General features: G+C 50.4%; 1 protein-coding gene across 1 annotated transcript; it reads left to right on the forward strand.

Annotated features, from left to right (window-relative positions):
* Window positions 1-943: 943 nt before the first annotated feature.
* On the forward strand, window positions 944-22927 carry MFNG (MFNG O-fucosylpeptide 3-beta-N-acetylglucosaminyltransferase). The gene is made up of 8 exons (XM_006865276.1): window positions 944-1198; window positions 10725-10773; window positions 11122-11224; window positions 11989-12142; window positions 15531-15616; window positions 19467-19632; window positions 20562-20647; window positions 22861-22927. The coding sequence occupies exons 1-8, from the start codon at window positions 944-946 to the stop codon at window positions 22925-22927; spliced, it is 966 nt and encodes a 321-aa protein (XP_006865338.1).
* Window positions 22928-25254: the final 2327 nt, after the last annotated feature.

The raw sequence follows: 25254 nt of genomic DNA on the forward strand, positions 1-25254 counted from the left end.
GTGTACAATCCTTCACCTTTGTTCTGAGGGAGATAGAAGCCAGTGCAAGGTTTGAGCAGAGAAGGCCGTTACTGGCCTTGCGCAAACCGACATGTAAATGGTGTCTGGAGAAGGCCTGTCCTTGGCCACTGGCCTGGCCTGGGAGAGAGAGAGCAATAGAGACTGCCCAGAGACATGGGTCATGGGGCAGTCACAGCTGGACAAGTGCCCTCAGGGGATCTCCTAGACCTGAATGAGGGACCAGACTCCTGGCTTCAGCCCAAAGATGTCACAGAGTTTCTGGATCATAGCTTCATGCCGTAGCGCCTCCACTGTAACCTGGAAACAGGAATCTTGTTGCTGTTAAGACCAAAGGGACTGCTGTGGGAGCCCCCGAGGTTGGAGGGGTGGCATTACGGAAGACTTCCTGGAGGAGGGAACACTATGGTAAAGTCCAAATGGAATTCCGACTGATGGAGGGAATGTGTGTGAGTGTGGCTGAAGATGGGGAATTGTTTTTAGGAGCTGGTTAGAGCAGGTCATGAACAATAAAAGGAGCTGAGCTGAATCCAGCCAAGCTGACAGGTCTCTGGGGAGTGGAGAGCAGTGGAGAGGCTGGAGGGCCCCTCCCTTCCTCTCCATCCCCACATAGAAGGTTTGCTGGCACCTCCGCCCCCACTGCAGCAGCTGGCAGGGCCTAAGCTACCCCCTCAGCCTGAGCCTCTTTTTGAGTCACCTCTGGGGCTCCCTGGGCTGGCTCCGCCTCTCAGGGCTGTGCTGGGATGGGGGCGGAGTCAGGAAACCCCAGAGCCTGCAGAGGAGGCTCAAGGAGCAGGTGGAGGCTGGCGGCAGGCGGGCTGCATGGCTCAGCCTGGGGGTCTGAAGCACCAGTCCCCCTGCTGCCTGTCTGATATCAGCCAGACTTTGGCCCTTTTGGGATTTGGGGGCTGGAGTCCTGGAGCTGATGCAGCGCCGGCACCTCAGGGTCCTGGGGGGAGCCCTCCTAACCTTTCTGTGCGTGGGGCTCCTGTCTCTGCAATACCACTGGAGCCGGCCCCCCCAGGAGGTGTGGGTAGCCCCTGAGTCCAGCGCCCCGAGCACTGGGCCCCCTGAATTGCAGATGCAGGACATCTTCATCGCTGTAAAGACCACCCATGCTTTCCACCGCTCACGCCTGGAGCTGCTGCTCGACACATGGGTCTCCAGGACCAGGGAGCAGGTGACAAGCAGGAGACTGGCACCCTGAGAGTGGCCCTTAGCCCTAGGGGCCCATGGAAGCCTTTCCCCCTGGGCCGAGTCCACCCCCTCCATCCGTAGCCGACGCCAGGTGCTCCTCAGGGGCTAGACGGTGCCCTCCCAGGGGTTCCCTCTGTTCCTGCCCAGTTGGGTCCAGTCTGGCACCTAGGGCAGCAGTGGACTGGCATTAACTCTCCTTCCTGGATCTGAGGGTGGAGATGGGGTGAGGGTCTGAGAAGGGCAAGCAGGCCAGTAGGGCCATGTGGGGAGAGCGCTGGTGGGTGGCCTTCCCGGCATCCTGACAGCCCTGCCTCCACACCGCTGCTGCCCAGGTTGTACCAGGGGGAGCTGACATCTTACCTCCTGTGCTTGGTTACTGTGGGGCTGTGTCTGAGGGGACAGGGAGCACATGTGTGCTGGGACAGAGACTGAGGTCTGGCACGTGGACTGTGTGTACCAGAGTGTGAATGAGTATGTGCTCGTGTGCCCCGAACCCAGTGTCAGTGTTCCATGTGCTATGACAAGAGGTTTGTGGGTGACGGGGTGTGTGGCTTGTGCCTTTTAGGGGAGGTATTTTGACCAGCTGAGTCCCCGCCAGCCCTCTCCCTCCTACTGCCTTCCTTAAGCAAAGTCAGCAATTTGAGGGGGCTATCTCCAGGGCACTGGGGGCTAAATCTGCATATAAGGGCAGATTTACACACCCACACTGTCCCCCACTTGGGTAGCTGGCTCAGTGGGAGAAAGTGACTGAAACTTCAGAGGGGTTTGGAGGTCTCTGGGACACTAAGGAGAGGAGGGGGTGGCTGGAAGTGGCAGGACCCCCTAGGAAAGGGGCACCCCACCCAGGTTTCCTGGCGCCCCTTTGCACGCACCCTGGATGAATCCTTTCCATGCAGGGGGGCAGCACCCCAGGCTCTTCCCTGGGGCCCCACAACTTCTCAAGCCAGGGAGGTTCTGGTTCCACCCACGGAAGCCACGGAGCCTGGCCCTCCCCGCAGACCTTCCTGTTTATGGCGTCTAGTCTGTGTGTACCCGGGAGTGCGGCCTCCTGTGGTCCGAGGCTCGTTCCTGTCTTGTGTCACCCTAGCCCTGATGAGGAAACTGAGGCTGGAGAGGAAGATGCAGCCCCGCCTTGCTGGGGTTTTTCCTTCTCTGCTAGGACGTGGGAGCCCAGAGCTGTCTGGCTAACTGAGCTCCAGGGGAGCCAGCAGGACTAGACCAGCAAGGGAGAGTTGAGCCCCAGCACATCTGACTAAGGCTCCATGGGCCCAGCTGGCACAGTATGTAGGTATAGAGTCTCGGTTAGGACTCTACCTCAGCCCTCCCCACCCCCTGTGCCATCCAGATACCAACCTGTCAGCCAGGTTGCACCTACTAGACGCTCAGCATCTGTTGTTAGTGCCATTGAGTCGATTCCGACTCTTAGCTACCCTATAGGACACTTGTCCCTTAGAATTTTCTAGACTGGTGGGGTGCTGTAGGATAATGCGTTGGACTTGGCAAGGTCAGTCTGAGTTAGTTGCAAGGTTGGCTGTCCAAACCCACCAGCTGTTCCTCAGAAACCCTATACAGGGTTGCTGTGAGTCGGAACCAACTCGACAGTATTTAACAACAGCAACAACATAATCATTATAACAGTAGATAGACAAGACTGTCTCTTACGGAGCCACTGGTGGGTTCGAACTACCAGCCTTTTGGTTAGCAGCAAGCACTTCATTGTTGTACCACCAGGGCTTTTACTTGTAAAGTGTTGAGTCGGTTTTAACTCATAGAGACTCTGTATAGGGCCTCCGAGGATTGGCTTGTGGGTTTATCCGCCAACCTTGTGGTTAGCAGTTCAATGCTTATCCTACAGCACCATACCAGAATTCTGCCTAAAAGTGGGCTGCATATCAGATGTTTCTCTCTATCTAAATACAGGAGCCCGGGTTGTTGTTGTTGTTGTTATGTGCTGTCGAGTTGGTTCCGACCCATAGTGACCCTTTACAGGGTTTCTGAGGCTGTAAATCTTTACGGGAGCAGAAAGCCTCATCGTTTTCCCACGGAACAGCTGGTAGTTTCGAACTGCTGACCTTAAGGTTTGCACCCTGATTCGTAACCACTATGGTACCAGAGCCCTGGTGGTAGGTATTGAGAATCCCATTTTACAGGTAGGAAAATGGAGGCTTGGCAAGGTTATGCAGTAGTAGGAGATGAATCCAGTCAGTTGGACCCAGAACTAGAGCAGGGTCCAGAAGCTCTGTTCTTTAAGGCTTATTTGAAAGAAAAGGGGATGCTTGGGTGGAAGAGGGGTGAGGGGACTGGAATACCCACCCATAATCATCATCTCATCTGGGCCCCTCTTTTGTCTCCCACCCTTTGGCTGATCTCTCTCTGGGACTATAATCAGGGACCTCAGTTTCCCCATCTGCACTCAGGATAGGAGGAGGGTCTTGGGCCTCTCTGGGCTCTGTCATCAGGATTGGGTGTGAACGGGTTAACTGGCTGTTTAAGGACAGCAATGGCAGGTGGGTCTTTGTGGCAGTGGGCTGGGACACGTGTGTAGCTTTTGTCCTCAGACAAAGGGGTGGGCAGGGAGGCGTGCTTTCTGCTGGGGGGTGGGTGGGCGGTGGCCCCATAGTTCTCCTTCTCTGCAGCAGATGGTCCTGGCTACCCCCTCCCCTGACCCCAGTAGGCTGCCTCCCTTTGTTTCCTTATAGCCTGTGAGGCTTTAACCATTGTGAGGGTTCCTTAGACAAAACAAATGCAGCCTGGGGCCCACCCACCCCCTGCATCCCAGAGATGGAAACCACCAGCCTCAGGCCTAGCCCCACCCCACCCATCCACCACAGGGCTCACTCTTCCTCTGTTTCCCCACTCACCTCCCACACCACTTTCTACTAATATATGCCAGAGGTGAGTTTTCCTTCCACAAGCAATCCCTGGCTCACAGGGTTTACACTCCAAACTTGAGAAGATTTCACTATATGGTGACAAAAGTTTTCCAGGGAGCTGGGCAAGAAAGGCCTGGCAATTTTTCCAAGATCCCTCAGGTTGCTGAGTGGGAAATAGATTTGAGGTGGGGCAGGACAGAAGCAGGTTCTCAGACAAGAGGTGATAATATTGGGTTGGATCCCAGGGTGACTGAGGAGGTGGTGAGAAGAGAGGGTACCCTGGATAATCTGACGGGATGGTGTTGACTTGCAGGTTAGGGGACGGTGGAGCTGCTACCTACTGAGATGGGATTTGAGAGCCTGGAGCTCTGGAGAAAGCCCAGGGTTGGAGGTACCCATGTAAGCGTCTCCTGGTTGTTGTTGTTGTTAATTAAAATCAGAAGATTGGATGACATCACCAAAGGAGAGGACAGATGGAGAAGACAGTTTCCCCATGGAAATTCAGGGACCCTATTGGTGTGCGCTGTGGGTTAATGCGCCAGACTACAAGCCGTTTGAAATGCAAGGTCAGTGGTTCAAGCTCACCAGCTGCTCCTTGGAAACCTTATACTAGGTCGCTATGGGTCGGAACCGACTTGACGGCACTTAACAACAACAACAACAACTCTGAGCTAATCTCACAGTGGGAGAAGGACTCAGATGGTGTACCCCTCACAGGTGCCAGTACAGGAGACCCTCCAGGATGTCACCAGCAGGTGGACAGACCAAGAGATACATTTCCATACCTGAGTGATTGCTTTTATGGGAGAGTCAGGTCGCTGGGGAATTCATGGAGGGGGATTATCAGGGAGGGCTTCCTGGAGGAGCTGATTCCTGAGCTGGGACTTAGAAGATGGGAGGTAGCATTCTAGAAACAGAAGAAGGGGCAGCTTGTGCAAAGGCTGGGGGTCAGGGAGAGTGGCGGCATGTTTGGGGAACTGAAAGAATTTTGGTAAGATCAGCCCCAGCCAGGGGCGGGGCAGGAAGTGATGCCAAGAGTCCACCAACAGCACTCATGGACCACACTTAGGAAGTTGTCCTTTGTCACCAGAACAGTTGGATGGTGGCAGTATGGTGGCAGTAGGACTGAGTGGTGGGTGCCAATGTATGTGACTTTGGGCCCTGACAGGAAAACAGACCTGAGGGAATAAATAAGGCAGGGTCTTGTAATCACCTTGTTGTTGTTGTTAAGTGCCTTTGAATCAGCTCTGACCCATAGTGTCCCTGTATAAGGTTTCCAAGGAGTGGCTGGTGAGCTTGAACCGCCAATCTTGCAGTCCAAACTGACTTTGCAATCCAACGCATTAACCCACAGTGCCACACCAGGACTTGTGTTATGTCTTAGCCAGAGAGATTCCTTTCTCTCTCACCTTCTGTTGAGAACACACAGCAGCAAAACACGTATCAATTCAAGAGTCTCTACACGGATAATTCAATGACATTGGCTACTTACTTCAAGTTGTGGCACCTTTCAGCCTTCTTTTCCAAACTGTCCCTCCTCATTAACATTTCTAGTTGGTGTTGTCATTCGTTAATCTGATGATTCTTTAAAGCAGCTCAATGCTCAAGGCAAACCTTCTGTATTGATTCAGTGAAACTACTGCTCGGTTTAAAGAGGACTTCAGGGCGGGTAAGGTTTAGGGTTTGGAGATTATCTCACAATAATAGTTTCCATGGCTCACCCAGTCTCAATGACTCCAGAAAGCCTAGATTCCATATGAATTTCAAATTCTGTTCAGCATTTTCCCCTCCTTTAGTAAAAATGCATCTGTATGTTCTTTGAGCAAAATGTTTAGTAACCGTAGCGGAGCATTAACCCTTCTGATCTCATGGCAAAAAAAAGTTATTGTTAATGGCGAGAATTGTTGTTGTTAGGAACCGTCAAGTTGGCTCCAGCTTACAGTGATCCTAGGCACAACATACAAAACACCGCCTGGTCCGGCACCATCCTAACTATTGTGATGTTTGAGCCCATGGTTGTTGCCACTGTGTCTGTCCATCTCATTGGGAGTTTCCTCTTTTCCCCTGACCCTTGACTTGTTCTCCAGGAAGTGGTCCCTCCTGCCAACATGGGCAAAGGAGCTGTGGCTTAGTGCACCAGACTGCAAAGCTATTTGAACTGCAAGGTTGGTGGTTCAAGCTCACTAGCCGCTGCTTGGAAACCCTATCCAGGGTCACTATGGGTCGGAACCAACTCGACTGCACTTAACAACAACTGGCTGCACACATTGTGTGCTCTTGTGGCAGGCCATGGCACTTTCTTTTTTTTAATTTAAATTAAAAATTGTGTGTGTATATATATATATATACCAGCTGCTCCTCAGAGAGCCTATATAGGTCTCTGAGGAACCGCTGGTGAGCTTGAACCTCCAACCTTGCAGTTCAAATGGCTTTGCAGTCTGATGCATTAGCCCACAGCACCACACCAGGATTCTCTCTCTCTCTCTCTATATATATATATATATATACATATATATATACACATACACAGAATATTTGCCGTTCCAACCATGTTTCACAATCGAGCCACACCAATTACATACTCCATGTTGCCCAATCATCACCACTATCAATTTCCATTTTTTTTTTCTCTTTCCATTCTTTTTTCCCCGTTTTCTCTTTTCCTTTCCATTTGCAGCAAAATTGCAATGGCTTGTCCTAATGAGAAAATAAACATACTTTGTTTCCCTTCAAGTACATGATCAAAATAAGAGAGAGAGAAAGAAAACAATTTCCTTTATTTTTATTTTTCCTTTTAACTACCTTCCCTGCCACCCAAGCTAGCATGGGTCTACACTACATGCAATGACTAATTCTCCCTTCCTTCCCACCCATGGTAGCTATCAAAGTAAGTTTCTTATAGAATGAAAACCTTTTCTTGACTTTTTACAGTCTTAGTCTTAGACAATAGCCATCCCTTTGTGGTCGTGACGTGTCCTGGAGTTGGTTACAACTCACAGTGACCCTGTTTCCAAGGCTGTAAATCTTTACATGAGCAAAAGGCCTCATCTTTCTCCCATGGAACAGCTGGTAGTTTTGAACTGCTAACCTTGAGGTTAGCAGCCCGATTCGTAACCACTAGATTCATTGTTATTCTTCAGTGTTGCATACTATTCCATTGTGTGTATGTACCAAAGTTTGTTCAACCATTCCTCAGCTGGTGGGCATCTAGGCTGTCTCCATCTTTTTGCTATTGTGAATAGTTCTGCAATGAACATGGGTGTGCAAATGTCTATTTGTGTTGTGGCCCTTATTGTTGTTGTTGTTGTGTGCCGTGGACTCGGTTCTGACTCATAGCGACCCTGTACAGGGTTTCCGAGGCTGTCAATCTTTACAGGAGCAGAAAGCCTCATCTTTCTCCTGCGGAACCGCTGGTAGTTTCGAACTGCTGACCCTGAGGTTAGCCGCTTGATTCGTAACCACTATGCTACCAGAGCTCTTATTACTTGAGGATATAAACCACGTAGGGAGATTGCTGGGCCATACAGTGTTTCTATTTCCACCCTTCGGAGAAAGTGCCATACTGTTTCCACAGCGGTTGTAGGATTTTACAGTTCCATCAGCAGTGTAAGAGGGTCCCAGTCTCTCCACACTCTCTCCAGCTGGGGTAAAATGATCTCATTGCTGTTTTGATTTGCCTGGTGTGGCACTGTGGGTTGATGGGCTAGACTGCAAATTTGGTTTGGACTGCATGGTAGGCAGTTCAAGCTCACCAGCTGCTCTTAGGAAACCCTATATAGGGTTGGAACTGACTCAATGGCACGTAACAGCAACAATAAATCTGACTAATGATTGTGAGCATGTCTTTGTATGTTTTCTGCCCACCTGAATGTCTTGTTTGGTGAAATGTCTGTTCTTGTCCTTTGCCTATTTTTTAATTTGTCTTCTTATTGAGGTGTTAAAGTGTTCATTTTAGAGAGTAGTCCTATATTTGATATATTACTGTCAAAAAATTTTTTCCCTGTCTTTGGGTTCTCTTTTTAGTCTTGGTGAAATCTTTTGATGCACAGAGGTGTCTAATTTTTAGGAGGTCCCTGTCATCTATTTTGTCTTTTGCTCTTTGCGTTTATAGTTATCTTTGATGGTGTATTTATTCCATGTATCAGAGGCCCAGAATTTGCTCCTGTTTTTCATTGATGATCTTCATAGTTGTAGGATTTAGGCCTTTAATCCACATTGAATTGGGTTTTGTATATGGTGAGATATGTATCTTGTTTCTTTCTTCTGCAAATGCTTTTCCAGTTTTGCCAGCAAGTTTCATGGTACCGTCAATATTTTTCACCAACATCATAATTCAAATGTGTTGATTCTTCTATGGTCTTCTTTATTCATTGTTCAACTTTCACACACATATGAGGTGAATGAAAATACCATGGCTTTGGTTAGGAACACCTTAGTCCTCAGACTGATATCTTTGCTCTTGAACACTTTAAAGAGATCTTGTGCAGCGTATTTGCCTAATGCAATATGTCATATGATTTTTCTGCCCACTGTTTCCATGAATGTTGATTGTGGATCCAAGCGAAATGAAGTCTTTGACAACTTTAATCTCTTCTTCGTTTATCATGATGATGTTTGTTGGTCTAGTTGTGAGGATTTTCAGTTTCTTTACATTGAGGTGCAATCCATACAGAAGGCTATGTTGTTGTTGTTGTTAAGTGCCGTCGAGTCGGTTCCGACCCATAGCGACCCTGTACAGGGTTTCCGAGGGTGTAAATCTTTACGGGAGTAGAAAGCCTCATCTTTCTCCCGCGGAGCAGCTGGCAGTTTCGAACCGCTGACCTTAAGGTTCGCAGCCCGATTCGTAACCACTACGCTACCAGAGCTCTTTGATATTCATCAGTAAGTATTTTAAGTCCTCTTCGCTTTCAGCAAGCAAGGTTGTATCATCTGCATATTGCAGATTGCTAATGAGTCTTCCTCCAACTCTGATGCCATGTTCTTCTTCATATAATCCAGCTTCTCAGATTATTTTCACAGCATACAGGTTGAGTTGTTGTTGTCAGGTGCCATTGAGTTGGTACCGACTCATAGTGACCCTATCTATGCACAACAGAACGAAACACTGCCTGGTCCTGGGCCAATCTCACAATTGTTGACACGCTTGAGCCCATTGATGCTGCCATATTGCCAATCCATCTCGCTGGGGGTCTTCCTCTTTATCTCTGACCCTCCACCTTACCAAACATGATATCCTTCTCCAGCGACTGGTCCCTCCTGACAATATATATGTCCGAAGTAGAGAGACGAAGTTTGGCCATCTTGGCCTCCAAGGAGCACTCTGGCTGCACTTTTTCCAACACAGATCTGTTTGTTCTTTTGGCAGCCCGTGGCATTTTCAATATTCTCCTCCAACACCATAACTCAAAAGTGTGACAGGATACAACCCTGGCACATACCTTTCCTAATGTTAAACCATCAACTGTTCAAACAACTGTCTCTTGGTCTATGTACGGGTTCCTCTTGAACACAATTAAGTGTTCTGGAATTCCTACTCTTTGCAATTTTTAAATTTGAACCTCTCGCCATACTCCTGCTGATTCCGGTCTCTCTGTCCCTGTTTTGTTGTTGTTGTTGTTAGGTGGCATCGAGACAGTGCTGACTCATAGGGACATTATGCCTAACAGAATGAAACACTGTCTGGTCCTTCGCCAACCTCACAATTATTGCTGCACTCGAGACCATTGCTTTGCCACCGTGCCAATCCATCTCGTTGGGGGTCTTCCTCTTTTTCGCTGACCCTCCACTTTACCAAGCATGATGTCCTTCTCCAGGGACTGGTCCCTCCTGATCACATGTCCAAAGTATGAGAGATGAAGTCTTGCCAAGATAGGACAGTGTATTTATGGTTGTTTATAAAGAGTTCTGGTGGCACTATAGGATAAGCACTGTACTGCTAACCACAAGGGTGATAGTTCAAACCCACCAGCAGCTCTGAGGGAAAAAGATGAGGTTTCCTGTTCCCATAAAGATTTACAGCTTTGGAAACCATGCGCACAGTTGCTATGGGTCAGAATTGACTTGATGGCCATGGGTGAATTTGTATACTTGTATATAGAAGCGCTAGTGGCGCACTGGCGAAAGGTTTAGCTGCTAATTGAAAGGTCGACGGTTTGAATCCAACAACGGCTCCAGAGGAGTAACAGCTGGCAATCTGATTCTTTGAAGATTATAGCTGAAGAAACCCTATGGGACAATTCGACTCTGTCCTATTGAGTCCTAATGACTCGGAATGGACTCTCAGACACACAACAACAGCATATGTGTCTATGTGATACTGGAAAGGTGTGATTCTAGTTGTTTGGAGTGTGTGTGTGTTGTATGAGGGGAGGTAGAAGAGAGTGTGATTCTGTCAAGAGCGTGTGAACACAGCTGGTATGCAGGCGTGTGTGTGTGTGAGACACATGGGCTAGTGTAGACCAGGGTGGTGTGTGTGCTGTGTGGGAGAGTGTGAGTGAGAGGGATGTGAAGGAAGATGGATGGACAGATGTCTGCTGTGTGTCTGCCTAGAAAGACTTGGCTAGGGTGCGCTGTAGGCTGGCTCTGAAACTACCCCCTTGGCAGACCTGAATCCTGATGCCTCGTTTTCCTCTCCAGACCTTTGTCTTCACTGACAGCCTGGATGAAAGCCTCCAGGAGACACTGGGTAAATGCCTGGTGGGGCGTCGGGGGGAGGACTTGGGGGGGCTGTGCCTTGGCTTGGGGATTCCTGGCAGCAGGACTGCACCCTTGGCATGTGGGGATGCTTCTTTGCCAAGAAGGCAAGCAGGCTTTTTCCAGGTAGCAGAGTGTGGGTGAGGGGAGGGGTTGTCCGGATAAGTTCAAATCTACTGTTGATGAACTCTGTGGTCCTTGGCTTGCAGCCTTTTTCCAGACCTCTGTTTCCCCACCTGTAAAATGGGAGTGGAGGGGGCTGCTCCAGGCTGTCTGAGGCCAGGCTCTGTACTGCATTCTCATGGTGTGTAGGGCCTCTGACCCTGCCTCACTTCCCTAGGACCTCACCTCGTGGTCACCAACTGTTCTGCAGAGCACAGCCACCCAGCTCTGTCCTGCAAGATGGCTGCAGAGTTCAATGCTTTTTTGGCCAGTGGATTGAGGTGAGTGTTCCTGGGCTCTGGGGATAGGAGTGTCCCTTGCTACTGGCTAGCTCCTGAAAGGAATGTCTCACCAAAAAGTGCAGTGGTCCTGGTCCAGTGAAGAAACCAAAGCTATTGATGTTGAGTCAACTCTACAGAACAGGGTAGAATTGCCAGATATGGTTTCTAAGAGTGCAGATGTACAGACTGATACATCTTTCTTCTGTAGTGGTTATGAATCAGGATGCTAATCTCATGGTCAGCAGTTTAAAACTACCAGCTGTTCCACAGGAGGAGTTGAGGCTTTCTGTTCCTATAAAGATTTATAGCCTCGGAAACCCTATACAGAGTTGCTCTGAGTTGGAACTGACTTTACGGTATATAACAACTACATCTTTCTCTAACAAAGCGGCTGGTAGGTTCGAACTGCCAACCTTTCAGTTAGTAACCAAGCACTTAACTACCACACCACCAAGCTCTCCAGTCTAGGCCCTGTGAGTATAATAATGAAGGGGCTGACTCCTGAGGTGTAGACTGTCTGACTGCATTCAATTGGACCCTCACTGGCTGTGTGACCTTGGGCTAATGTCTAAACCTCTCTGAGCCTTGGTTCTGACTTGTTATGGGAGTACATCTTCTTTGTGAGCATGAGGTGCCCTTGATGTTAGCTCTACCTCTCTCCTCTCCCACCTCCTCCCTGACTGTTAGCCCTGTGAGTGGGGGGTGGTATTTGAGGGATCCCCTGGGACCCTCTTAAGCTCAAGGTTCCCCTGTCATTTCTACAGGTGGTTCTGTCACGTGGACGATGACAACTATGTGAATCCACCAGCGTTGTTGCGGCTGCTGTCCACCTTCGCACCAGCCCATGACGTCTATGTGGGCAGGCCCAGCCTGAACCGGCCCATCCATGCCTCAGAGCCGCGACCCCACAACCGCACAGTCAGTACCTCCCTTCTTCCTTTGTCCATTGGGCCTGGGCAGGGCCAGTCCTGGTGGCGGTGGGGTAGGGGAAGAGAGAGCTGAGTTCTGGACTTCAGAGTGGGCCCCATCACTTTTTAACCTGTGTCTCGGGGTCAGCGACTTGGCCTCGTGAAACCTCTTCTGTGAAGTGGGGAATTGTCAGAAGACACATAAGGTACAGAGGCTGGCATCTTAGAGGGCTGCAGTTAGCCTGGAGCAGTGAGCCTGAGGCTGAGCTGGGGCCTCCTGACTCCACACAGGCCTCCTTAGAATGTTGGAATCCTTATGGACCAGGTGCCCTGAGCCCTGCTTCTGCCCACATCGCCACCCTGGCCACCCTCCTCCAGACTGCTCCACTAACCAACAACAGAAGAGTTAACAGTTGGCACACCCAGGGGTCCCAGTACCAGATCCAGATCCAGACATGGTTGGATACTAATTAGGGTTGCCAGATTTAGAAAATTACCAAAGAAAACCGCACTATACCCAGTTCACTGTGACCTTCAGATAGACAACAAATCATTTCTAATAATAAGTATGCCCCAAATATGCACTGTTCTCCCTTCCCCCTGGCTCTAGCAGGCTACAGGTGTTGGGTGACTCAGACCCACAGGATCCCCTTGGTCCCAGGGAAAAGCCAAGTCAGGGGATTCCCTCTCTCCAGAGGCAAGGGTCTCCTTCCCAGACCACCATTAGAGAAGCTAGGAGCTGAAAACACAGAGTGAATCGCTTTTGATTCCTAATAAAGGTTCTCCTGGGTCCTGAAATACTGTCCTTGGAGGCAGGTATGTGTGAGAGCTGATTCCAGGTGAGCAGGGGTCCTCCAGGAACCCCTCTTCTTGGCCTCCACCTCTGCTGGAGCTGGACCCCTGGGATCGCAGGAACCCTGCCACCTCCTGGCTTTGTGACCTTGAGTAAACTCACTGAACTTCCCCGGGGCTCAATTTCCTCATATGTGAAATCAGGGTGGTGGTGAGCATCTATGAAGGAATTAAATGAGGTAATGTCCCCAGATGCTTGGAAAGGGATGAGGCCCAGCCTGCTTTTCTGAGCCGTGTCTTTCCTGTACAGGGTCAGTGCCCTGCTGGTCTGCACAATAAGCCCCAACGCCCTTCTTGTCCCCAGTGGGATTCCAGAATTCTCCCCTGAGTCTGACAGAACCCCCACATGTTCCAGCTGGTTCAGACTTGGGGTTCCCTTGGGGTCAATCTCAGCTCTGGGACCTGGGACTTGGGATAAGTACCTTACTCCCTGAGTCTCAGTCACCTCGTCTGCAAAGTGGGGCTTGAGAGACCCGGTGGGTCACAGTACTGAGGGATGGGACCCCGTCGGGCATGGGGCACCCCGGCACTCAGTGAAAGCAGGGAGTGCTGGTGTGACACTGTATGATGAGCACTGGACTGCTAACCAAAGGCTGGAGGTTTCAGCCTATCAGCTGCTCCTCGGAACCCTTATACAGTGTCTCTATGAGTTGAAACCAACTTGAGGAAACTTAACAGCAACAACATGCTTCTTAACTGACTCCATGGCACTTAGCAACCACAACACCATCAGGCAGGCCTAGCCCTGAGCCCAGGGCATGGCAGGCGAGGGCTCAGGAGAGGCCCCTACAGGCATGCTCTGTCTTAGTACTCTTCACACATTCTGCATGCTTTATAAACTGACCGTTTGCAGCATCCCCGCTTCCAGCCGCACATGCTCACCTCACATCTGTGCGTCCCATCAGGTCATTCTCACAGTGTCTCCAGCTTCTTCATCATGCTGACGCATGCTATACAAACCGCAGGATAATGGCATGTCACCTTTATATGTCCTTGTTGTTAAGTTCTGTCCAGTCGGTTCTGACTCATAGTGACCCTGTATGGGGTTTCTGAGGAGTGAGTGGTGGGTTTGAATCCCCAACCTTCTGCTTAGCAGTCCAGTGTTTATTCTACAGCATCACACCAGGAGTCCCTATAAACACTGTTGTTGTTGTTGTTAAGTGCTGTTGAGTTGGTTACGACTCATAGCGACCCTGTATTGGGTTTCTGAGGAGCAGCTGGTGGGTTCGAACCACTGACCTAACGGTCCAGTACTTATCCCACAACACCATGAGGAAACCAAAACATTTTGTATGGCTCACTTTATTTCAACATTTGCTTTACTGAGGTGGCCCGGAACCCACTCTATCTCCAAGGTCTGTCTGTATGTCCCGACTGTCTTCGTTGTTATTGTAACTATCTGGGGGCTGAAGCCACTCATGAAACAAACATTTACTGGACACTTTCTGTGTGTACAATGTTCAAGAACTCCTGTGTCTCTGTCTGCTGAGCCCTTTCTCTAAGAGGGCAGCATTTCTGGAAGTTGGCAAGTAGAGTCCCGTAAGAGAGGACATCTCTAGGCCAGGGGAACCATTTGGTTTCAGAACAAGAGCAGATGTTTGTGCTCACTGGTGACCCTTCTGAGGCCCAGAGACAGGAGGTGACTTTCTCAAGTTTGCTGCACAGAGGTGAAGGAGGAGGAGGGCTTCCTTCTACCCAGGACGTCTTTCACTGTGGCATCATGGGAGATAATGCTGTCCAAGGCAACAGGCTTTGATTAAGCCCCAATTGTATACTTAGCAGAAGAGAACTCCCAAAAGCCTGAGGGAGATTCATGGGTCCTCACAGAATGGGTCCTCACAGAGGGCCTTAGGCTGTGGCGATGGTGGGTCATCATCCATGTGACTGAGATATGGAGGGAGTTTGGGGCTTCATTGGCTCCCAGATCTGTCCCCGCCTCTTTACTCCACGAGAGTCTTCCTTCTCACCTTTTGTGGAAAAACTTTCTTAGTCCAAGGAGTTGGGGGAGGCATGGTGGTGTCAGAGGCATCAGGACTAGAACCGCCCTAATCTCTTCTCCAGAGTAAGTATACAGATTCCAGGGCAGTGATCTGATTGGCTGGCTCAAGTCATGTGCTCATCCCTTAGCCAATCATTGGGATAGATAGAGGTGGAGCCATATGATCAGCTGCTCCTGGAGTCCTTGACCATCTCTGAGGCCTCCAGGAGTGGACACTTTATTTGGCAACCCCTCTGGGACACTGGGCGTGAAGAAGGGAGAAGGGAAGGTGTGCTGGACGAACAAAAATGACATTCATCTCCTTTAACCAAAATCCAGGCAGATTTGGGTCTGATGGATGACTCCAGCACTCTTAAAGGTTGGCTTTGGGCCTTGTTTTTCTTATCTCTAAAATGGGCATAATGATACCAGGCAGTCTTGAGAATCTGGTGAGATATGAAATTAAAAGCTTCTAGGCCAGACTGGTGGGGGTGAGGAAGCTTGGTTATCATCATGGTCCACTCCCACCCCTAGACTGTCCCCACAACTTGATCCTTTTCTCCCCCAGAGGCTGGTGCAGTTCTGGTTTGCCACTGGAGGTGCTGGCTTCTGCATCAACCGCAAACTGGCTTTGAAGATGGCCCCGTGGGCCAGGTAAACAGAGACCCCTGGGCAGGAGGGTGGGACAGTGTTAACTGGTGTGTGTGTGTGTGTCTTTTGCAGCAGGAAGGGTTCATTAGCAATCTCAGATGAAACTACCCCTCTATTACTTTGAGTCACAGAACCAGCTCTGAGAGTTAGTAGGCAGGTGGCCTGTCACCCCTATCTCAGGGAACTCATCATCTAGGGTAACCTGCCACATGTCATCTCTGGGAGCCTCAGTCTCCTCATCTGTGAAATGGACCCTGATATTAGAACAACAGTGGTTTAGTGACTGGCACCCAGGTGGGTTTGAACTCTCTTCTGACCAATGGTGGCATCACTCCAGGGAGGAAGAAGTGGCATTTGTGTGGGGAGGGCACTGAATTTCTGTTCCTTGAGGGCCCCAGATGAGGGTGTTCAAGGGGAAGTGGAAGGTGTTGGGGATACTGGTGTTCTGAGAGGAAGTGACAAAGGCGTGGTCTCCCTGCCTGGGCAGCCTGTTAGTAGTAGTATTTTATTTTTGAGAAAAGATTGAAGTTGTCAAGGACTTCATTCTTTATCAACACTCGTGGAAGCAGCAGTCAAGAAATCAGACGACATATTGCATTAGGCAAATCTGCTGCACAAGACCTTTTTAAAGTGTTGAAGAGCAAAGATGTCAGCTTGAGGACTAAGGTGCGCCTGACCCAAGCTATGGTATTTTCAATTACCTCATATGCATACGAAAGCTGAACAGTGAACAAGGAAGACCACAGAAGAATTGATGCCTTTGAGTTATGGTGTTGGAGGAAAATATTGAAAGTGCCATGGGCTGCCAAAAGAACCAACAGATCTGTGTTGGAAGAAGTGCAGCCAGTTTCAAGGGTTCACCTACCTTCTTCCATGGATCCAGAAATGAGAATTTGAAAACCTGTTCTGCATTTCCTCCCTTTTGACCAGGCTTCTACTATGGAATCTTTGATCAAAATGTTCAGTGATGGGAGCTGGGCACCATCCAGTTCTTCTGGTCTCATGGGAAAAGAAGCAATTAGCCACACATACAATGTCTTCCTCATATTCCGGACTCTCTTTCTTCCTCTGTTGCTTCAAGTGAATGTTGTTGTTTGGTGTTAAAACCCTATGTAGGGTTTCTGAGGAGCACCTTGTGAGTTTGAATCTTGTGATTCAAATTGAACTTCTGGTTCAGTGCTTATCCTGTGATGCTACACCAAGACTCCTTCAAGTGAATTGTGGTGGTGGTGTGCCGTGGAGTCGGTTCTGACTCATAGCAACCCTGCATATGTGAGTCTTTACAGGGACCGAAAGCCTCATCTTTCTTCCAAGGAATGGCTGGTAGTTTTGAACTGCTGACCTTGAGGTTAGCAGCCTGACTCATAACCACTACGCTACCAGCGCTCCTTTCCTTCAAATGAGTAGAGACCAATTATTGTGCCTTGAATAGCTGCTTGCAGGCTTTTAAGATCTTGGGCACTACTTAAGGAACTAACATGTAGAACAGAAGCAGTAAGCATATGATTAGGCCAATTAACTGGAATGTCCCTTGAAACCATGACCCTAAACTTCCAAACCAAGGAACCAAATCCCATGAGGTGTTTGTTTGCACATAAATAGCCACAGCAGCTAGGTTCCCTCTCTTTCTTTTGGTCACTGTTACAAATCTATCTTTTACACAACTCTAGCCACAGTTCAGCTTCTTACAGGTACACAACTTATTGGCATCAATTACAATAATGGATTGGGCCATCTTATCCTTCATCGATGGGGTTGTTTCCATCACTAACTCCTCTTCACCTCCCCTCCCACCTCCACCCCTGGTGACAGCTAACAAACTTTGTTCTGTGAGCATTTGCTTATTCTGGTCCTTTTATGTAGGTGAGGTCAGACGATACTCATCCTCTTGTGACTGACACATCACCCAGCTCCATCCATATGGCAGCGTGTGTCAAGACTTCATGTCTCCCAGTGGCTGAGCGGGCGTCCTGGTGTGGCGTTGTGGGCTAAAGCAGTGAACTGCAAGGGTGGTTTGAACCACCAGGTTGGTGGTTCAAACTCACCACCTGCTCCTTGGAAACCCTATACTGGGTCACTATGAGTCAGAACCGACTCAACGACACTTAACAACTGGCTGAGTAGTAGTACTCTGTTCTATGAACCACAGTTTGTTTAGCCCTTCATCTGTCTATGGGCATGTAGGTTATTCCCACCTTTTGGCTAGTGTACCTAGTTCTGCTACGAACAGTAGTGTGCCAATCTGTTTTTAAGTCTCTGCTTTCAAGTGTTTGGGGTAAAGGCCTAGGAGTGGAATTGCTGAGTAGACTGTTGTTATTATTACCAACAACAACATCGTGGTCGCTACCTTGTTTTAAAGATAGACTCTGAGCCAGGCCTTGTGTTCAACCAGAGTTTCACAGCACCCCGAGAGGAATGTGGTTTTAGCTTACCATGTACAGTTGAGGAACTGAGGAACTGAGAAGTTAAACAAATGTCTAGCCTAGGGTCACCTGGGTTTAGCTCCAAGGTCTTTGTGCATACAGTGTGGGATGAAAAGGGGTCTCCCAGGGAGATTCGTGCCCTGGTTGGGAGTGGGCATGCTTTCCTAGGGCATGTCTACAGCACGCAAGTGCACATGACCAAGGGTCTTGCCTGTGCCTAGGGCACCCCCATCTGACTCCTGCCCACATCACTGTTTCTTTTTTGTGTGAATTAAAAAGGGGCCACCTCTGACAGGTGAAGGAGTCCTGGTGGCACAATGGTTGAGCACTCAATTGCTAACTGAAAGGTTGGTGGTTTGAACCCACCCAGTGACTCGAGGGGGAGAAAAGATCCGTCAAGATTCCAGCCTTGGAAACCCCATGGGGTAGATCTACTCTTTCCCATAGGGTCACCAGGAGCTGGAGTTGACCCCATGACACACAGCAACAACAACTGGGCACCCAGACTAAAGAACAGAGGGGGCCTGGCTTCTGCTCCCACTTGCCCCCTTGACCAGGTACCCGTGATTCCAGGGCTGTTGGCTGTGTGCATCCTGGTGATGCCCTGGCCAAGGACACTGGGCCTCCCTCCCTCTAACACCTAGCTGACTCCTGCTCACTCCAGCTCAGTTTCAAAGTGCTGCCTCCTCTGGGAGGCCCGCCTCACCTTCCCTGAGGCCCCGTGACTTAGTGCTGGCCCTCCTCTGAAGTGGTTGCTTATACACCTGTTCCCTGGAATGAGGGCCACTAGAGGGCTGGCGGCATTTCCTTCTCATCCCTTCTCTGCATCCTCAACCTAGCACCCTATCTGGTAGCTCAACCACATATGAATGAACAAACAAATGAATCAGTGCTAAGAAAGGGAGCGAAAGAAAGGATACATTTATAAGGGCTTTGCATCACCAAGCCTCCATTTAATCCCTGCGGTCGGCAGTTCAGCTGCTCCTCGGATGGGTTGGAATCGACTTGACAGCACTTCACAACAACAACAACAACAACAACAACAACAACAACTGCAGCGGGAAGGAACTCTGGTAGCGTAGTGGTTATGAGACGGGCTGCTAACCTCAAGGTCAGAAGTTTGAAACTACTAGCCGTTCCATGGGAGAAAGATGAGGCTTTCTGCTGCCATAAAGATTTACAGCCTCGGAAACCCTACACAAGGTCTCTATGAGTTGGAACTGACTCTAAGGCACATAACCACCACCACCACCACTGCACTGGGAGGGCAAGGCCACTAGCAACCCCCCTTCAAGGGTGATAAAAGGGGACCTCCTGAGATGCTTGACTTGCTGGGGAACCAGCCCTGAGATGGGGGAGCTTCTGGGAGTGGGGCAGGCTCTGGGTATCCAGGCCCTGGACCAGTGTCTGCAGCATTCTCTGCCCCTCAGCGGCCCTCGCTTCATGGCCACATCCGCCCTGATTCAGCTGCCTGATGACTGCACAGTGGGCTACATCGTCGAGTGCAGGCTGGGCGGCCACTTGCACCCCAGCACCCTCTTTCACTCCCACCTGGAGACCCTGCAGCTCCTGGAGGCAGCCGAGCTCCAGGATCAGGTGAGCAGTTCTCGGGGTGGGTGGAGACGGGAGAGGTACAGCAGGCTGTGAGACAGGGTCCCCCCAAAGGGACATGGAACTCTCTGCTCTCTCTCCCTCCCACCTTCCCCTCCTGAAATCTAGACTGTGAGGGCCTGGGCTGACCTTATAGATGGGGAAACTGAGGCCCAGGATGACTCAGCCCCCTCCAACTCTTGACCCACAAAGGCTCCAGAATTGGCTAAAATCATTTGATCTGGTCCCCAAATGCCGGCTGGAAGGAGCTACAGAGAAAGATAAAGCTTGTCTTTGGGCTCTCACTACCTTCTCCCCACACTCCCCCAGCCTCCCCACTGCGCCCCTCCTCTACTCTTCCCTGCCATACAACTAGTACAGGGCAGAAGAGGGCTTGACCCTGAAGGGTGACCTCTAAGCACACAGTGTTTAACCCCTGGTCTCCACTGGGGTCAGTGTCCCACCCCACACTGCAGAGCAGAGGCCTCAGCGATCTGCAAAAAGCCCAATTCTAGTCCAGGGGTATGTTGTTGTAGTTAAGACCCTGTATAGGGTTTCAGAGGGGCAGCTGGTGAGTTTGAACTGCAGACCTTGTGGTTCCAACTAACCTTGTGGTTGAGTGTTTATCCTACAGCGCCACACCAGGAATAGCTTACTGTAAAGGTGACTTCACCTTTGAGCCTTAGCTTCCTAATCCACAGACATTGTTCCTGCTTCCCAGGTAAACGGAACTGCTGGTGAAACCAGTGGGCTGCACAATCTGTAAACCACCCGTGGGTGGGCTCGTCTTGCTCAACGGGTGGAATTTCAGGCTCAGAGGCAGGCTGGAAGGAGAAGGTCTTCTGTGTCTTCTCTGCCTGTGCTGCCCCCTAGTGGCAGTGGAGATGCCCATGGACAGCACCCCCAATACTCACCCTCATCTTCTTTCCGCTCAGGTTACGCTCAGCTACGGTGTCTTGGAGGGGAAACACAATGTCATTGAGCTTCAGGGTCCCTTCTCCCCCGAGGAGGACCCCTCCAGGTGACTCTGGGGGTTGACTCTGTGGGAGGAGATGGTGGGGGGCGAATATAGAGGAACTGGAGGGAGGGAGGGTGGCAAGAGTAGATCTCAGTTCCTTCTCTGCCACTGGCTTTCTGCATGACCTTGGGCAAGCCCTGTGACCTCTGTGGGCCTCAGTTTCCCTACTTGTAACTCGAGGAGGCTGGTCCTGGTGGTTCCAAAGGGCTCTCTGATACCCTGGAATTCTTCAGAAGCTCCTGGAAGACTGCCCTGCCCTCACTGTTGCACTGGTGGAGAGTCTTTGTTAAACTTGTTCAGGCTTTTTTGTTGTCTTGATGCTCATAGATAGCTCTTCCAGGCCTGGAGGGATGGAATGGGGGCTAAATGTTATCCAGGCCCCTTCAAGTTCTGTCCCAAATCAGATCACAGGGAGATTGGGAGCTGCTCAGCTTAGCCCCTAATTAGTACAGAAGTCTTAGCACACAGTCTGGGACCCACAGTGTCCGCAGCTGGCCTAATGTGGCTTGTGCTTCTGATGGAGTGGGAGGACACACATACTCTGGACTTAACAGTCCAACTCTGCAATGGATGCTTGATCTCCTCCCAGCGTCTCTGCCAAGCAACAGGCTAGCTTGTGCTTGCATGCCTCCAACCACGGGGGAGCTAGCTCCTCCTTCCACTGACAATCGGTTCCCTCTCTGGGCAACCTGACTGCCCATGTGTCCTCTACTCCCATTTCTGCGCTCCTCAGAGGACCTGGGAACTGGAGCAGGGACCACTGGGAAGCAGAGGTAGTGAGCTCAGGACCTCTTGAGAGACAGGGGAGGAGCTGGGGGGTGAGGGACCCGAGACATGATAGGGGGAGAGTGTTGTTGTTCAGTGCCATCGAGTCGGTTTCTGACTCATACGGTATTTTATAAGGTTAGCAGGCTGGTGCTTGTCTTACAAAGCCAGACATGGATGACTTATCTGTAGCCATGACTTATCTGTAGTCATGAAGGGGAAGTGTAAGGCTGTTATGGAAAAGTGTAGGAAAGAGCCCCGAGCTAGACTGGGGTGGAGACTGGTCAACGGGGGGCCTCACTGAGATGACAGGTAGACTGAGACCAGGAGGAGGAGTTGGAGTTCACCAGAGGACTGGATGGTGGAGTAAACCACCTGTGCAGAAGCCGGGTAGCAGGAGAGAGCACAGCCTGCTCAAGGGAGTAAAGGCAGCCAGTGTGACTGGAATACGATAAAGAATGAGCAAGCGCATCAAGTTTGGTTGGGGAGGGGGCAAGAACCCTCCAAGACCTTATAGGCTCTGTCTGGATTTGGATTTGTTCTGAAGTGTATAGCCACCGGGAGAACCAGGACCCTGGTTCTGTCTGAAGCTCTTTAGAGCTATCTTTCCTGGGGTAGAGATTCCAGGTGTCAAGGCTGAATTGAGTAACGTGGACATTACAAGGAGTCAGAAAAAAATTTCAAACTTTCCCAAAATGAAAGGAGTTTCCGTCTAATGGGGTGAGCTCCCCATCTGTGGAGGTATGCAAGTCGTGGCTATACCACCAAGAGGTTTAATAACTCATGTTACATTCTCCCTAAGCCTGAAGATTCTAGAATCCATATGTTCCTGCCATTGCAGTTCAGATGGTCTGGCTTGAGCCTTGAAGTTTCTCTAAACCAATAGCTTTCAACTAGAGATGATCTTGAACCCCCCAGGGAACATTAGGTAATGTCTGGAGATAATTCTGAATGTCCCAATTTGGGAAGCACCAAGCACTGGACCTGGTGTGGCACTGGAGGATAATGTACTGGACCACAAGGTCGATTTGAACCTCCAAGTTGTCAGTTCACAGTCACCAGCTGCTCCTTGGAAACTCTAGGCAGGGTTGCTATGAATCAGAACGGACTCAACGACACTTAACAACAGTAACTGGCATCTAGTGAGTTTTTGCTGCTGTTGAATACCATCGAGTTGGTTCCAACGGAGTGGTGGGTTTGAACCGACTCCCTTGTGGCTCCAACTGACCTTAGTCAAGCACTTCTCCTGCAGCACCACACCAGGACTCCATCTAGTGGTGAAGCCAAGAATGTATCCTCCAACATCCAGGACAGTCCCCACTACAGAGGGTTCCCAAAGGTGGAGACACCCTGCTCTGAGTCGCCTCTGTGACCTGTGTCCTTCCAGGAGCCCTGGGGACATGCATAGAAGTGGGGGTGACCATCTTTGTCCATTTCTGGTCTCTCCACAGGTTTCGTTCCCTCCATTGTCTCCTCTTCCCAGAGACATCCTGGTGTCCACAGCTGGTGGTTCGATGAGCTGGGTCAAGGGTTGGTTGGGCTGAGGCCTCTGGTTGTCCCGGCACCTCCCCAAGCATCCTGGGGACCCTGTGTCAGCAGTTCCTGGTAACCTCCAGGTGGTGGGCAGTCCCAGGATCTAGATGGCAGCTGGGATTGGAGGCAGCCCAGGCCCCTGGGAAGTGGGTTGGGTAGCCCTAGAGCAAGGTGGTTCCAGTGAGGCCAGAAAGATCCATGCACCTTTGGCAGTTGAGCTGGACAATGGTGGGGAGGATGTTTGAGCTGGGTGGAGGCCCAAGGAATCTAACCCTCAGAGAATGACATAGCCCTCTGGGTGGGGTCTGACCCCCCACGCTAGGCACTGGTCTCTCAATCATTCCCCTGGGGTTCAAGTCCTGAGCCGCCTACCCCTGGCTGTCCAGACTGAGTATCCAATTACTGAAGGAATCTGGTAAAGTCAAGGTCATCTCCAGGATCTGTGGTTCCTGCTTCCTGATGCCCACCCCGTCCCTGGCTAGCAGGGCCTCAACATGCCCAACCCTCGCCAATCATGACAATTCTTTTGTTCACTTTCCCAGCTTTCCTTGTTGTTAAGGGTTACCACATGACTCAGGTTGGGCCAGTATGAACTAAGCAAAATCAATAGAGACTTTTGCAGTCTTTTACGGATTTGAATGTGGATGCAATGGCTGGATCTGAGATAGTCACTTTGCCACTATGAAGACAATCATTCGTAGCCGTCCCCACCAGCTTCTGATTCTGTAAGACAATTAAACTTTTATTTGTTTAAGCCTTTCTTGGTTGGGTTTTGTGTTCTAGGTAGCCAAAGTGTTCCTGATTGGGGTGGGGTCTTTGATCTGTCTGTTACAGTGGTCCTTTGGTGGAAAGGAGTGTGAGCTACTGATGGTGGTGCTGATGTAGGCTCCAGAGCTGGACTGTTCTGCTCTACCCACTCTGGCTGTGTGACCTTGAACAGGCCAATTGATCTCTCTGGTCAGTTTGCCTATTTTATAGATGAGAAAAAGAATATTTATCTCCCAGGTTGGCAGATGAATGAAATGATACAGTGTTTGTGAAGGGTGCAGTGCAGAGTCTGCTGGGGAGAAAGGAAAAGCTCAGTGACTCTTGGCTATACTTAGTGTGTATGTTGTGGCATGTCAGGGTGTATGAGGGTGAACGGGGGTGTGTGGGTGGCGTGTACCCTTTTACACATGCATGTAGATAAGGACATATGCATAAGGCTTTTGTGTCCAAGTGGCACACACTACATATATGTATGCTATGAGGTGGGGGTGTGCTGGAAGTTGTCCCCCTACTTCTCTGACCTCAGTGCCTGGGCTGGGGGTGGTCAGAGAGTTGGGAGAGGCACGGTGGAGACTGGGAGCAGAGGAACACAGCTCAGGCACAGATCAGGGGTGATTTGATGGCCAAATAGGTGCTCAGTACACAAGGTGCCCTTAGAGTTCCGCAGCCACAGAGATTGGGTGATCAAGTCACAGTGACCACGGTGGAGTCTCAGGCATAGTGGCACATAGGTGTGTGTGTGGGGGAGATCAGAGCTGGGTGGTCTCTTCACCCCACACCGTCCAGCCATGTTGGGTGGGGGAGGAGGGAGGCAAGGTCCTGAGCCATGAGGTTCTTTGACCAGGAAGCTTGGATGGAAGCTTTGACTGGAAGCTTTGTCCAAACCCCACACCGTCCAGCCATGTTGGGTGGGGGAGGAGGGAGGCAAGGTCCTGAGCCATGAGGTTCTTTGACCAGGAAGCTTGGATGGAAGCTAGGACTGGAAGCTTTGTCCAAACAAGGGTCCCCTGACCACCAGAGCCTTGGCTCCTGAAAGGGACAGTCACGTGCTGTGGTCATGCAGTGAGTCAGGTGACCAGCAGGGTTGTTGGGACTCTTTCTAAGCAACCTTTCTTTCTGGGCTTCCTGAGGTTGGACTGCGGGGATATGAGCCTCAGGGGGGTAATCTGCCTGAAGCCTGGTGGAGGACAGAGTGGAGCTTTATGTGTGGAAGACCTGCTTTTAGAAGGAGCAGCAGACTGTGGGGTTGTTCCCAGATCCTGAAGGTCTCTGTCAGGAACAGAGTGGGCCATCTGCTGCCTACATTGCCCCAGAATCTCTGTGGGAGGGAGGGCGGGAGTCAGCAGGTCAGAACTGGCATGGAAGAAGGTTGAGGGGGTGTGTCGGGGTCTATGTGTGCTCGCGTGAGGAACCCTGGTGGCACTGTGGGTTAAATATTGGGTTACTAATTGAAATGTTGGAGTCCTGGTGTGGCGCTGTGGGTTAGTGAGCCAGACTGTAAAGCTATTTGAACTGCAAGGTTGGTGGTTCAAGCTCACCAGCGG

Source organism: Chrysochloris asiatica, unplaced genomic scaffold, assembly GCF_000296735.1.
Source record: "Chrysochloris asiatica unplaced genomic scaffold, ChrAsi1.0 scaffold00076, whole genome shotgun sequence".
NCBI classification, from domain to species: Eukaryota; Metazoa; Chordata; class Mammalia; order Afrosoricida; family Chrysochloridae; genus Chrysochloris; species Chrysochloris asiatica.

Excerpts from the sequence above, each read along its gene's own strand:
- MFNG (XM_006865276.1), top strand. The coding sequence starts at position 944 with ATGCAGCGCCGGCACCTCAGGGTCCTGGGGGGAGCCCTCCTAACCTTT. Across the intron at positions 10,774-11,121 it reads AAGCCTCCAGGAGACACTGG|GACCTCACCTCGTGGTCACC; the intron begins GTAAATGCCTGG and ends TCACTTCCCTAG. Across the intron at positions 20,648-22,860 it reads CCCGAGGAGGACCCCTCCAG|GTTTCGTTCCCTCCATTGTC; the intron begins GTGACTCTGGGG and ends GTCTCTCCACAG.